The 15,218-nt window shown below is 37.7% G+C and overlaps 1 protein-coding gene across 2 annotated transcripts in view; it reads left to right on the top strand.

Annotated features, from left to right (window-relative positions):
• Positions 1-4,217: 4,217 nt before the first annotated feature.
• LOC122973696 (disks large homolog 4-like) overlaps positions 4,218-15,218 on the top strand; it is a 43,421-nt gene continuing 32,420 nt past the window's right edge. Inside the window, exons 1-2 of one of the 2 annotated variants that reach the window (XM_044341407.1) lie at positions 4,218-4,392; positions 4,721-4,791. In XM_044341407.1, the coding sequence (XP_044197342.1) occupies positions 4,296-4,392; positions 4,721-4,791 (168 nt within the window). In that variant the 5' untranslated portion in view covers positions 4,218-4,295. The remainder of the gene's footprint in view (positions 4,393-4,720; positions 4,792-15,218) is intronic. The other variant, XM_044341406.1, reaches the window with a different exon arrangement.

Here is a 15,218-nt window from a genome sequence, read left to right as displayed (position 1 = left end):
TAATACTGATACTGTAGTACTGATGATACTGACACTGTAGTACTATTACTGCTGCTGCTGTAGTACTGATAATACTGATACTGTAGTATTGATAATACTGATACTGTAGTACTGTAGTACTGATGATACTGATACTGTAGTATTGATAATACTGATACTGTAGTACTGATGATACTGATACTGTAGTACTGTAGTACTGATGATACTGACACTGTAGTACTATTACTGCTGCTGCTGTAGTACTGATGATACTGATACTGTAGTACTGATGATACTGATACTCTAGTACTGATAATACTGATACTGTAGTACTGATGATACTGATACTGTAGTACTGTAGGACTGATGATACTGACACTGTAGTACTATTACTGCTGCTGCTGTAGTACTGATGATACTGATACTGTAGTACTGTACTACTGATAATACTGATACTGTAGGACTGATGATACTGACACTGTAGTACTATTACTGTGCTGCTGTAGTACTGATGATACTGATACTCTAGTACTGATAATACTGATACTGTTATAGTTAATCAGTCTCTTCAGGAAACTTTGTGATCGTAATATTTATCACAAATTCAAGAAATCTTAGTTTAGTTAAATTACAGCAACTTTTCTGCATGAAACGTCTGAATCAGCAGCTGTTTGTGGTTTGGACCAATCGTGGCGTTTGGTGTGGCGGCAACTGATATCATTCAGGTGGAAGATGGACAAATCTCACCTGCCAATAAACACGATGCCACAGACGAGCAAAACTACTCCCAGATGTTCCCAAATGTTCCCAAATGTTCCCAGATGAGGTTTGATTCAGTGAGTCAGGAGACATAATCTACCTCAAACATAAACATCAAACTAGATTTATTTTAATAACATTATTGATGATTTTATTTGCTGCTGATGTTGAGCTGAAAGTTTATTTAATAAAGGTTATAAATGGAACTCAAGTACAGTATTTTCTGTTTTATAGAACTTTGGTTCTCATGTTCAGAAAATGTTTGCAATGTGATCTGCAGGATGCTTTTTATCCAGGAAGTCATTACATACGACTACGTAGTTTTGAGAAAAACAAAACAAAACAAAATCAAACATTTTTGGCCTCAATAATCACAGAAAACTCAGTGAAATCCTGGAGAAATTGACTTCTATCTTCTCACTCTTTTAATTTGTTTTAAATTTTGAAATTCACAGTGTTGAGATGTTTATATTTGACTTTGAAATGATGAATAAATAGATTTTTACATCATTAAACACTTGACAACTATCAGAGAGTTAAATTATATTATATTATATTATATTATATTATATTATATTATATTATATTATATTATATTATATTATATTATATTATATTATATTATATTATATTACCTGTTATGTAGTTTTATAAATAAAGCAGCTGTGGAAACTGAAGGTTTAAAACATTTGTGTGACAGTGAAACACCTAAACTGTCAGCTAACTTTAAATTACACTGAACATGAAGATCTGCACTTATACAGCAGAAAAGGTGTTAATCATTCATTCAGTCATTCATTCATGTATTTTCACTGTAGATAATCACAAGTCATAATTATTAGATATCAAGTTGTAATTATAAGATATTGAGTTGTAATTATGATATATTAAGTTGTAATTATGTGATATTAAGTCATAATTATTAGATATCAAGTTGTAATTATAAGATATTGAGTTGTAATTATGATATATTAAGTTGTAATTATGTGATATTAAGTCATAATTATTAGATATCAAGTTGTAATTATGTGATATTAAGTTGTAATTATAAGATATTGAGTTGTAATTATGATATATTAAGTTGTAATTATGTGATATTAAGTTGTATTAATGAGATATTAAGTTGTAATTATAAGATATTGAGGTGTAATTATGATATATTAAGTTGTAATTATGAGGTATTCAGTTGTATTAATGAGATATTAAGTTGTAATTATGTGATATTAAGTTGTAATTATGAGATATTAAGTTGTAATTATGAGGTATTCAGTTGTATTAATGAGATATTAAGTTGTAATTATGTGATATTAAGTTGTAATTATGATATATTAAGTTGTAATTATGTGATATTAAATTGTAATTATGAGATATTGAGTTGTAATGATGATATATTAAGTTGTAATTATGTAATATTAAGTTGTAATTATGTGATATTAAGTTGTAATTATGAGATATTGAGTTGTTATTATGTGATATCAAGTTGTAATTATGAGATATTGAGTTGTAATGATGATATATTAAGTTGTAATTATGTAATATTAAGTTGTAATTATGTAATATTAAGTTGTAATTATGATATATTAAGTTGTAATTATGAGATATTAAGTTGTAATTATGAGATATTGAGTTGTTATTATGTGATATCAAGTTGTAAGTATGAGATATTAAGTTGTAATTGTGTGATATTAAGTTGTAATTATGAGATTCTAAGTTGTAATTATGTGATATTAAGTTGTAATTATGAGATATTAAGTTGTAATTATGAGATCTTTTCTCGTTATTATAAGGTTCTAATAAGTCATAATTGTCTTCTGGTTTTCATACAGCAGGTATTTTTCCAGTTGCAGCTCTTGTTTAAATTCTACATAAAGACACATTGTCACACCTTACCTGCAGTTACCATCTCAGCACCTCAAACCAGATTACTGTGGGATGTTATTGTAACTTCAGTCATTTTAGGTGTAGTTTTATTATATATTTATATTTATCCAAACCCTCTTAGCGCACATACAACATAACTGCTGTAACTAACTTGTCAGCAAATGTAGTTTGATATTCCAGGTACATTTTCTACATTAACAGAGGAGGATAAACATCATGCAACTTTCCTGTTTTTCCTCATTCTGAATTCACATTTCAGACATTCAGTCGATCTCCTGGATGTTACTGAGACTCAGGATTCTCCTGCAGGTTTATATCAGAGCTGCAACTATTATTTCATTAATCCATTAGTCCATCACCAGAAAATTAATCTGCAACTATTTTGATAAATAGATTAAGATTAAGATTAAGATTTTTCAATGTTTGATGGTTCCAGTTTTTTCTTTTCATATGTGACAGTTGAGTGTTAGTCAGACAAAACAAGACTGAATGACCTCTGAAGCATCGTGAAAGCCGCGTTTCACTTTTTTAAAACATTTCATCTTGTAAACAAATCAACTAATGAAGAAAATAAATGACAGGTTCAATGAAAATAATCATTAGTTGCAGCTCTAGTTTGTATTCTGATCACCAGTTCACATTATTTACACTTCAGACACGTTACAGGTGTGTTTCAGGTGTGTTTCAGCTGTATTACAGGTGTGTTTCAGGTGTGTTTCAGCTGTGTTACAGGTGTGTTTCAGGTGTATTTCAGGTGTTTTGGGTGTGTTTCAGGTGTATTACAGGTGTGTTTCAGGTGTGTTTCAGGTGTATTTCAGGTGTTACAGGTGTGTTTCAGGTGTATTTCAGGTGTTTTGGGTGTGTTTCAGGTGTATTTCAGGTGTGTTTCAGGTGTATTTCAGGTGTTTTGGGTGTGTTTCAGGTGTATTCCAGGTGTTTTGGGTGTGTTTCAGGTGTATTTCAGGTGTTTCAGGTGTGTTTCAGGTGTATTTCAGGTGTATTTCAGGTGTGTTTCAGGTGTTTTGGGTGTGTTTCAGGTGTATTTAAGGTGTTTTGGGTGTGTTTCAGGTGTATTACAGGTGTGTTTCAGCTGTGTAACAGGTGTGTTTCAGGTGTATTTCAGGTGTATTTCAGGTGTTTTGGGTGTGTTTCAGGTGTATTACAGGTGTGTTTCAGGTGTATTTCAGGTGTTTTGGGTGTGTTTCAGGTGTTTCAGCTGTGTAACAGGTGTGTTTCAGGTGTGTTAGAGAGGGGTTACAGGTGTGTTACAGGTGTGTTTCAGGTGTATTTCAGGTGTTTTGGGTGTGTTTCAGGTGTGTTACAGGTGTGTTAAACTCATTTTAAATGTCTGTTCAGCAGCTGTAAAGTCATTTTAATCATTGTTTTTATACAAGAACATTTTTTAGATATTTTTGATGATAAGTTCCTCCTGCAGTAAACGGCTGCAGCCTTCGTCTTGTTTAAAAACATGTCAGATGACATTAAAATCAGTTATTTCTATTGATTAGTGCAACACAGAGATTCCTGTTACAGTTTAACACTGAACTCAATAAAGCGTTTAAGATGATCACACACGACATGTTTCAGATCAGCTGTATGCTGAATGCTGCTGCCGTTAATCCGTTAACGTGAGCCTGAATCCTGTGTCCTCAGATACGGAGCGAGCCCTGCAGGTGATGGAGGCCTGTCAGGCCGGAGCTACTGAAGGGGTCAAAGGTCGCGCTGAGAGACTGCTGAACATCTTCCAGAGTGACCTGTTCCAGGCGCTGCTGGGTAACACACACACACACACACACACACACACACACATCTGATCAATATTCATGTCACATAAAGTTCACGCAGATCAGCAGGTGATCAGCTATAATCAATAAACCAATCAGCGATCGATCAGTGAGTAATAAACATGTGTGAAACGTCTCTGAGCTCTGGACGGACGTCTGTCAACTCTGCCTGTTAATCTGGTCTTAATGATGTCATCAGTGTGACATCACAGTTCCTGGATTGGACGGGACATGTATGGATTAACCCGTGTGTATATGTGTGTGTGTGTGTGTGTGTGTGTGTGTGTGTGTGTGTGTGTGTGTGTGTGTGTGTGCAGACATACAGGAGTTCTACGAGCTGACGGTGTGTGAGAACCAGACGACGAGCCGGCCGCACACACCTGGACAGGTACGCTCACACACACACACTTCAGTTCCTCAGGTAAAGCAGAGAGCTTCCTGCTGCAGACGTTCTGGTGTCACGGAGACGTCTGACGGCTGAAAGACGACGGTTGAGCTGCAGTGAAAAGTTGTTCTGGATCTGAATCTGAGTTCAGCTGTTGAGTATCGATGGTTTAAATAGTTAACATCCATCAAACTGCAGTTGGGTTGTTTTGACTGAGTAAAAATAACTGATCCGTCTCATTAAACACTCCAGAATATATGAATCTGTTCATGTATATTTCATGTCTAAAGTTTTCCTGCTGGACACCAGATGTCTCCTACTTCACTGTAAAGTTCCCACATCACACTGTGTCAGTTTAATACTGGACCACGATTGGCTCCAAACTGGCTGTGATGTCACAAATCCCGCTTGTAGGCCCCGCCCCTTAAAAAACTGGATTTTTAATGAGCTCAGAAAAACTTTCCTCTTTCAGCAGATGAAGATGAAACAAACTCTGCACAGTGAGGAGAACAACAATCAGCTGATGTTACATCCACACTAATACGTTCTCGTTTTGAAACGCAGAACTTTTGCTACGTTTACGCCTGGCGTCCACACTACTCCACCATTCCTGAACCCTAAAACAGAGACTTTTGAAAACGATGACTTCCTGGTTGGGTCTCCTCAGTCATGGCTCATGTGTTACTTTCAGTAACAGTTCAACCTCGTCGTCGGATCAATCAGAGATCTCTTTTCACCATCGCTGTTCTTCTGTAGTATTATCTGCAACCAACCGCAGACACTCTGCTTCCTGTTTACACCGGCACGCACATGTCCAGTGTACATGAATGGTCATGTGATACGTGTTTTCAGGCGTGTTAGTATGGTACGGAGGTTATTTCCTGAAACGGTGCTAAAACACTCGTGTGGATGGAGTTTTCATTTTAAAACGCCGTTTTTAAAACTGAAACATTCTTTAACATAAAACAAGTCATTAACGGGTGATATTACACATTTACAAGATCAAACCTCTGAGAATCCAGACCTCTTCAGATTCTACTGCTGTGCAGCTATCTGACAGCACGTAAAACAGTTTGAAGAAGGTTTTAACTCGCATCCATCTCTTTCACTCTGTATCATAATAAAACATTTTAAACTGTTAAAGTGAGTTAAAATGACTAGATGGTCATGAGCCATTCTGCATAACGAGCACCCAGAAAACACTGAGACGTTGTTCACGGGTCACACATTAATTTTGCTAGATCAAGTTCAGAGTCAAGCCATAAGAAGAAGAAGTGCCATCATTACATGTTAAGATTAGATTATTAGACTCAGTTTTAAGTCTCTGTCTTGTACCAAAGACCATAATGTAAGATTTTGTGCTACTGAGCAGCAGATTATTAGATAAGAACCAGTTTTATAAAGTATTAAAGCTGATTGAAGGGCAGTCTGGAGGTTTAGAAGTATAAATGACGGTATCATCTGCATATCGCGGAGCAGAGGAGTTTGAACAGATTAAAGGAGGCTCATTAATGAAAATAGAGAAAAGAAGTGGACCCAGAGTCGGACCCTGGGGTACACCTCTTTGTTGAACCAGTCAATCAGACTTACTCAATTATATGACAGTTCACATTAGCTGGCCGTCAGCTGGACTTCCTCTCCAGCAATGTCCGTATATGATTTTAGCTCATCGGTGTTCATCACTGTTTAGCTTCTCTGCTGATGTTTCTGTACACAGTCTGCAGCTTTTTACATCCTGTATGTTCAGATGAACAACTCAATATGTTCTCCTTTCTTAAATGGTCCAACTGACATTCTGTTATACACCTTAACAATGTGTCACTAAGATAATGCCTAAAAAAATCATATATAACCAAACACACAGCAAACACATGAAGTATCTTATTGATACAAGACATGAATCATTTTTACAGAAACACACTGAGACAATACTGATGTGCAACAGTATTTAATAGATGAATAAAACATAGGAGTCGACATGTTATTTTACTGTTAATATTCTTTGTATTTTATTCTTAGTTGTGTCACCTTGTAAAGATATAACTGCTGACGATGGTTTACGGTCCATGTGATGAATTAATAATATAAATGATATAAAGAGCTGCACGTAATGACAGATGTTCTGCTGTTGGAGAACCTCGCTGGTGCAACACAATCTATGAAACTGCACTTCTTCTTCTTCTTCTTGTTTCCCGTTAGTTGCATTGACTGGTGGAGCAGGCAGCATGTTGATATGAAAACAGCAGGTTCAGCGTGTCTTCATCCATTCATGGCTCATTGTGGGAGTAGAAATGAGGCTTGTGCACGTGCACCTTAGTCCCTCAATGACTGAGATTTATAAAACAGAACCGCACATACGCACGGCTTTATACATCCGACGAAAGAACGCATGTTTCTGGTTTTGTGCGAACACACAGTTTTCGTCATGAATCTGAACCCTGACGTTCATTAGAGGGAGAAACTCACACATATATCTGTATTAGAAACTTGTGCACACGTCTGCTAAAAAGCTATTTGACTTGAGTTTCATGATAAGACAAAGAGACAATGATGTGTTAAATAAGGACCAGGAGACACATCAATGTCTGATATTCAGATGTCAGATTTCAAGGTTGTTATCGTCATCCCAACACGTAACATCATGCGTGTCCTGGTTCAATAAGATATAAAGACAAAGAACAAACTATGGGAATAAAACACTGAAAGTATCACATAATAACAACAATAAATACTATAAATAATTTAGAAAGTACTAAAGTATGAGAGCGCGCCGACGTCTTAAAGAACATTTTAATGCTGAAACTTTTGCAATACGTCCTCCGACCCTGTCTGTCTCTCTCTAATCCACATGGCAACACCCATCACTGTTACTTAGCAACAGCTGCAGCAGCATTACCGGGGCAACAGCTGCATAACACCATGGCAACAAGAGCCCAACCCCCACCCCCTCCTCCTCTTTTTATCATCAACCAGTGAGTGACTCAAGGAGGTGTCCACCCCCCCCCACCCCTTCCCCCCCCCATAAACACACACACACACACACACACGCACACACACACACACACACACACACCAGCCTTCTTCTTCTTCTTCTTCTTCCTCTTCTTCTCCATCTCTCTCGCTCGCCCCCCTCTCGCTCGCCGCTGACAGACGGAGTACAGACGAGGCGAGAGAGAGAGAGAGCGAGGGGAGGACGGACAGACGGACGAGGGGGGGGGGAGGGCAACAGATCGAGCATGAGTGCGTGAGCGTTTGTGTGTGTGTGTGTGTGTGTGCGTGGAAATGTGTGAGTGTGTGTGAGTGAGTGTGTGTGTGTGTGTGTGTGTGTGTGGATATGGACTGCCTCTGCATTGTCACCACCAAGGTAAGAGCAGACCGCCCGCATGCAATGCATCCTCCAAAAACACACACACACACACATGCAAACACCGGCTTTCATGGTTTATGAGGACACACACATGTTTTATGAGGACACGCATGTGTCCTCATAAAACATGTGTGCGTCCTCATAAACCATGAAACCTGGTTTTTCCATTTCGTGTGTGTGTGTGTTTGCTGCTTCCATTTTCATTCACAACCGTCTCTCTCTCTCTTTTTTCCTTCACGTGTACATGTGTGTGTGTGTGTGCGTGTGTGTGTGTGTGTGTGTGTGTGTGGTTAGCATGCACACATTAATATGCATGTTAGCTCAGGCTAGCTTTTATAGCAAGGGCCGTCAATTAACCACACACATGTGTAAAACAAACATGCAGGTTTGCCAACACATGTCACATGACACAGACAGTCGTTATTTTTTTTTTAATTTATTCAGTGTTCAGAAATGGTAAAAAAAAAAAAAAAAAAAGGACATGTTTGATGTGTAATAATGTGACACATGTTTAAGTGCAACAGGTTGCGTCGTGTCCTCCAGCAGGGGGTGTGAGAGACTAAAGTGCACTGTCACTGTGTTCGGTTGCGTTTGTCACTAAAGTAGTGAGTTAACGTTGTTTGTTAAAGTAGAATAGACGTGTGCGCTGGATTCAGCAGAGCTAATACAACAATCGTGGATAAGTTAAGACTGTTTGCGACTTTTGATTTAAACATGTTGGTCCAAAGGAGCCCAGAACTCTCAGAAGATGACATTTTATTAATCTTTTTAACGCAAATTATCTTCTTTGCCCAAATTATTATGTGGGTTGAAAAGTAAATATCCTATTTTAAATTTGATTTACAGGTGTTTTAGCTCTGGTTTGGTCCATTATTTACTGGTGTTTTAGCTCTGGTTTGGTCCATTATTTACTGGTGTTTTAGCTCTGGTTTGGTCCATTATTTACTGGTGTTTTAGCCCTGGTTTGGTCCATTATTTACTGGTGTTTTAGCTCTGGTTTGGTCCATTATTTACTGGTGTTTTAGCTCTGGTTTGGTCCATTATTTACTGGTGTTTTAGCTCTGGTTTGGTCCTATATTTACTGGTGTTTTAGCTCTGGTTTGGTCCATTATTTACTGGTGTTTTAGCCCTGGTTTGGTCCTATATTTACTGGTGTTTTAGCCCTGGTTTGGTTCTATATTTACTGGTGTTTTAGCTCTGGTTTGGTCCATTATTTACTGGTGTTTTAGCCCTGGTTTGGTCCTATATTTACTGGTGTTTTAGCCCTGGTTTGGTCCTATATTTACTGGTGTTTTAGCTCTGGTTTGGTCCATTATTTACTGGTGTTTTAGCTCTGGTTTGGTCCTATATTTACTGGTGTTTTAGCTCTGGTTTGGTCCATTATTTACTGGTGTTTTAGCCCTGGTTTGGTCCATTATTTACTGGTGTTTTAGCTCTGGTTTGGTCCATTATTTACTGGTGTTTTAGCCCTGGTTTGGTCCATTATTTACTGGTGTTTTAGCTCTGGTTTGGTCCATTATTTACTGGTGTTTTAGCTCTGGTTTGGTCCATTATTTACTGGTGTTTTAGCTCTGGTTTGGTCCATTATTTACTGGTGTTTTAGCTCTGGTTTGGTCCTATATTTACTGGTGTTTTAGCCCTGGTTTGGTCCATTATTTACTGGTGTTTTAGCTCTGGTTTGGTCCATTATTTACTGGTGTTTTAGCCCTGGTTTGGTCCATTATTTACTGGTGTTTTAGCTCTGGTTTGGTCCATTATTTACTGGTGTTTTAGCTCTGGTTTGGTCCTGTATTTACTGGTGTTTTAGCTCTGGTTTGGTCCATTATTTACTGGTGTTTTAGCCCTGGTTTGGTCCATTATTTACTGGTGTTTTAGCTCTGGTTTGGTCCATTATTTACTGGTGTTTTAGCCTTGGTTTGGTCCATTATTTACTGGTGTTTTAGCTCTGGTTTGGTCCATTATTTACTGGTGTTTTAGCTCTGGTTTGGTCCATTATTTACTGGTGTTTTAGCTCTGGTTTGGTCCATTATTTACTGGTGTTTTAGCTCTGGTTTGGTTCTATATTTACTGGTGTTTTAGCTCTGGTTTGGTCCATTATTTACTGGTGTTTTAGCCCTGGTTTGGTCCATTATTTACTGGTGTTTTAGCTCTGGTTTGGTCCATTATTTACTGGTGTTTTAGCCTTGGTTTGGTCCATTATTTACTGGTGTTTTAGCTCTGGTTTGGTCCATTATTTACTGGTGTTTTAGCTCTGGTTTGGTCCATTATTTACTGGTGTTTTAGCTCTGGTTTGGTCCATTATTTACTGGTGTTTTAGCCCTGGTTTGGTCCATTATTTACTGGTGTTTTAGCTCTGGTTTGGTCCATTATTTACTGGTGTTTTAGCTCTGGTTTGGTCCATTATTTACTGGTGTTTTAGCTCTGGTTTGGTCCATTATTTACTGGTGTTTTAGCTCTGGTTTGGTCCTATATTTACTGGTGTTTTAGCTCTGGTTTGGTCCATTATTTACTGGTGTTTTAGCCTTGGTTTGGTCCTATATTTACTGGTGTTTTAGCCCTGGTTTGGTCCATTATTTACTGGTGTTTTAGCTCTGGTTTGGTCCTATATTTACTGGTGTTTTAGCCCTGGTTTGGTCCTATATTTACTGGTGTTTTAGCTCTGGTTTGGTCCTATATTTACTGGTGTTTTAGCTCTGGTTTGGTCCATTATTTACTGGTGTTTTAGCCCTGGTTTGGTCCTATATTTACTGGTGTTTTAGCTCTGGTTTGGTCCTATATTTACTGGTGTTTTAGCTCTGGTTTGGTCCATTATTTACTGGTGTTTTAGCTCTGGTTTGGTTCATTATTTACTGGTGTTTTAGCCCTGGTTTGGTCCATTATTTACTGGTGTTTTAGCTCTGGTTTGGTCCATTATTTACTGGTGTTTTAGCTCTGGTTTGGTCCTATATTTACTGGTGTTTTAGCTCTGGTTTGTTTCTATATTTACTGGTGTTTTAGCCTTGGTTTGGTTCTATATTTACTGGTGTTTTAGCTCTGGTTTGGTTCATTATTTACTGGTGTTTTAGCTCTGGTTTGGTTCATTATTTACTGGTGTTTTAGCCTTGGTTTGGTCCATTATTTACTGGTGTTTTAGCCCTGGTTTGGTCCATTATTTACTGGTGTTTTACCTCTGGTTTGGTCCTATATTTACTGGTGTTTTAGCTCTGGTTTGGTCCATTATTTACTGGTGTTTTAGCCCTGGTTTGGTTCTATATTTACTGGTGTTTTAGCTCTGGTTTGGTCATATATTTACTGGTGTTTTAGCCCTGGTTTGGTCCTATATTTACTGGTGTTTTAGCTCTGGTTTGGTCCATTATTTACTGGTGTTTTACCTCTGGTTTGGTCCATTATTTACTGGTGTTTTAGCTCTGGTTTGGTTCTATATTTACTGGTGTTTTAGCTCTGGTTTGGTCCATTATTTACTGGTGTTTTAGCCTTGGTTTGGTCCATTATTTACTGGTGTTTTAGCTCTGGTTTGGTCCTATATCTACTGGTGTTTTAGCTCTGGTTTGGTCCATTATTTACTGGTGTTTTAGCTCTGGTTTGGTTCTATATTTACTGGTGTTTTAGCTCTGGTTTGGTCATATATTTACTGGTGTTTTAGCCCTGGTTTGGTCCTATATTTACTGGTGTTTTAGCTCTGGTTTGGTCCATTATTTACTGGTGTTTTAGCTCTGGTTTGGTCCATTATTTACTGGTGTTTTAGCTCTGGTTTGGTCCATTATTTACTGGTGTTTTAGCTCTGGTTTGGTCCATTATTTACTGGTGTTTTAGCCCTGGTTTGGTTCTATATTTACTGGTGTTTTAGCTCTGGTTTGGTCCATTATTTACTGGTGTTTTACCTCTGGTTTGGTCCATTATTTACTGGTGTTTTAGCTCTGGTTTGGTCCATTATTTACTGGTGTTTTAGCTCTGGTTTGGTCCATTATTTACTGGTGTTTTAGCTCTGGTTTGGTCCATTATTTACTGGTGTTTTAGCTCTGGTTTGGTCCATTATTTACTGGTGTTTTAGCCTTGGTTTGGTTCTATATTTACTGGTGTTTTAGCTCTGGTTTGGTCCATTATTTACTGGTGTTTTAGCCTTGGTTTGGTCCATTATTTACTGGTGTTTTAGCTCTGGTTTGGTCCATTATTTACTGGTGTTTTAGCTCTGGTTTGGTCCATTATTTACTGGTGTTTTAGCTCTGGTTTGGTTCTATATTTACTGGTGTTTTAGCTCTGGTTTGGTCCATTATTTACTGGTGTTTTAGCCTTGGTTTGGTCCATTATTTACTGGTGTTTTAGCTCTGGTTTGGTCCTGTATTTACTGGTGTTTTAGCTCTGGTTTGGTCCTGTATTTACTGGTGTTTTAGCTCTGGTTTGGTCCATTATTTACTGGTGTTTTAGCTCTGGTTTGGTCCATTATTTACTGGTGTTTTAGCTCTGGTTTGGTCCATTATTTACTGGTGTTTTAGCTCTGGTTTGGTCCATTATTTACTGGTGTTTTAGCTCTGGTTTGGTCCATTATTTACTGGTGTTTTACCTCTGGTTTGGTCCATTATTTACTGGTGTTTTAGCTCTGGTTTGGTCCATTATTTACTGGTGTTTTAGCTCTGGTTTGGTCCTGTATTTACTGGTGTTTTAGCCCTGGTTTGGTTCTATATTTACTGGTGTTTTAGCTCTGGTTTGGTCCATTATTTACTGGTGTTTTACCTCTGGTTTGGTCCATTATTTACTGGTGTTTTAGCTCTGGTTTGGTCCATTATTTACTGGTGTTTTAGCTCTGGTTTGGTCCATTATTTACTGGTGTTTTAGCTCTGGTTTGGTCCATTATTTACTGGTGTTTTAGCTCTGGTTTGGTCCATTATTTACTGGTGTTTTAGCCCTGGTTTGGTTCTATATTTACTGGTGTTTTAGCTCTGGTTTGGTCCATTATTTACTGGTGTTTTACCTCTGGTTTGGTCCATTATTTACTGGTGTTTTAGCTCTGGTTTGGTCCATTATTTACTGGTGTTTTAGCTCTGGTTTGGTCCATTATTTACTGGTGTTTTAGCTCTGGTTTGGTCCATTATTTACTGGTGTTTTAGCTCTGGTTTGGTCCATTATTTACTGGTGTTTTAGCCTTGGTTTGGTTCTATATTTACTGGTGTTTTAGCTCTGGTTTGGTCCATTATTTACTGGTGTTTTAGCCTTGGTTTGGTCCATTATTTACTGGTGTTTTAGCTCTGGTTTGGTCCATTATTTACTGGTGTTTTAGCTCTGGTTTGGTCCATTATTTACTGGTGTTTTAGCTCTGGTTTGGTTCTATATTTACTGGTGTTTTAGCTCTGGTTTGGTCCATTATTTACTGGTGTTTTAGCCTTGGTTTGGTCCATTATTTACTGGTGTTTTAGCTCTGGTTTGGTCCTGTATTTACTGGTGTTTTAGCTCTGGTTTGGTCCTGTATTTACTGGTGTTTTAGCTCTGGTTTGGTCCATTATTTACTGGTGTTTTAGCTCTGGTTTGGTCCATTATTTACTGGTGTTTTAGCTCTGGTTTGGTCCATTATTTACTGGTGTTTTAGCTCTGGTTTGGTCCATTATTTACTGGTGTTTTAGCTCTGGTTTGGTCCATTATTTACTGGTGTTTTACCTCTGGTTTGGTCCATTATTTACTGGTGTTTTAGCTCTGGTTTGGTCCATTATTTACTGGTGTTTTAGCTCTGGTTTGGTCCTGTATTTACTGGTGTTTTAGCTCTGGTTTGGTTCTATATTTACTGGTGTTTTAGCCTTGGTTTGGTCCATTATTTACTGGTGTTTTAGCCTTGGTTTGGTCCATTATTTACTGGTGTTTTAGCCTTGGTTTGGTCCATTATTTACTGGTGTTTTAGCCTTGGTTTGGTCCATTATTTACTGGTGTTTTAGCCTTGGTTTGGTCCATTATTTACTGGTGTTTTAGCTCTGGTTTGGTTCTATATTTACTGGTGTTTTAGCCTTGGTTTGGTCCATTATTTACTGGTGTTTTAGCTCTGGTTTGGTTCTATATTTACTGGTGTTTTAGCTCTGGTTTGGTCCATTATTTACTGGTGTTTTAGCTCTGGTTTGGTTCTATATTTACTGGTGTTTTAGCCCTGGTTTGGTTCTATATTTACTGGTGTTTTAGCTCTGGTTTGGTCCATTATTTACTGGTGTTTTAGCTCTGGTTTGGTTCTATATTTACTGGTGTTTTAGCCCTGGTTTGGTTCTATATTTACTGGTGTTTTAGCTTTGGTTTGGTCCATTATTTACTGGTGTTTTAGCTCTGGTTTGGTCCATTATTTACAGGTGTTTTAGCTTTGGTTTGGTCCATTATTTACTGGTATTTTAGCTCTGGTTTGGTTCTATATTTACTGGTGTTTTAGCTCTGGTTTGGTCCATTATTTACTGGTGTTTTAGCTCTGGTTTGGTTCTATATTTACTGGTGTTTTAGCCCTGGTTTGGTTCTATATTTACTGGTGTTTTAGCTCTGGTTTGGTCCATTATTTACTGGTGTTTTAGCTCTGGTTTGGTTCTATATTTACTGGTGTTTTAGCCCTGGTTTGGTTCTATATTTACTGGTGTTTTAGCTCTGGTTTGGTCCTGTATTTACTGGTGTTTTAACTTTGGTTTGGTCCATTATTTACTGGTGTTTTAGCTCTGGTTTGGTTCATTATTTACAGGTGTTTTAGCTCTGGTTTGGTTCTATATTTACTGGTGTTTTAGCTCTGGTTTGGTTCTATATTTACTGGTGTTTTAGCTCTGGTTTGGTTCTATATTTACTGGTGTTTTAGCTCTGGTTTGGTCCTATATTTACTGGTGTTTTAGCTCTGGTTTGGTTCTATATTTACTGGTGTTTTAGCTCTGGTTTGGTCCATTATTTACTGGTGTTTTAGCCTTGGTTTGGTCCATTATTTACTGGTGTTTTAGCTCTGGTTTGGTCCATTATTTACTGGTGTTTTAGCCTTGGTTTGGTCCATTATTTACTGGTGTTTTAGCCTTGGTTTGGTCCATTATTTACTGGTGTTTTAGCTCTGGTTTGGTCCATTATT

The sequence above is a fragment of the Thunnus albacares genome, chromosome 22 (assembly GCF_914725855.1).
Source record: "Thunnus albacares chromosome 22, fThuAlb1.1, whole genome shotgun sequence".
Classification (NCBI taxonomy): Eukaryota; Metazoa; Chordata; class Actinopteri; order Scombriformes; family Scombridae; genus Thunnus; species Thunnus albacares.
This window is presented reverse-complemented; position numbering and strand designations above follow the sequence as displayed.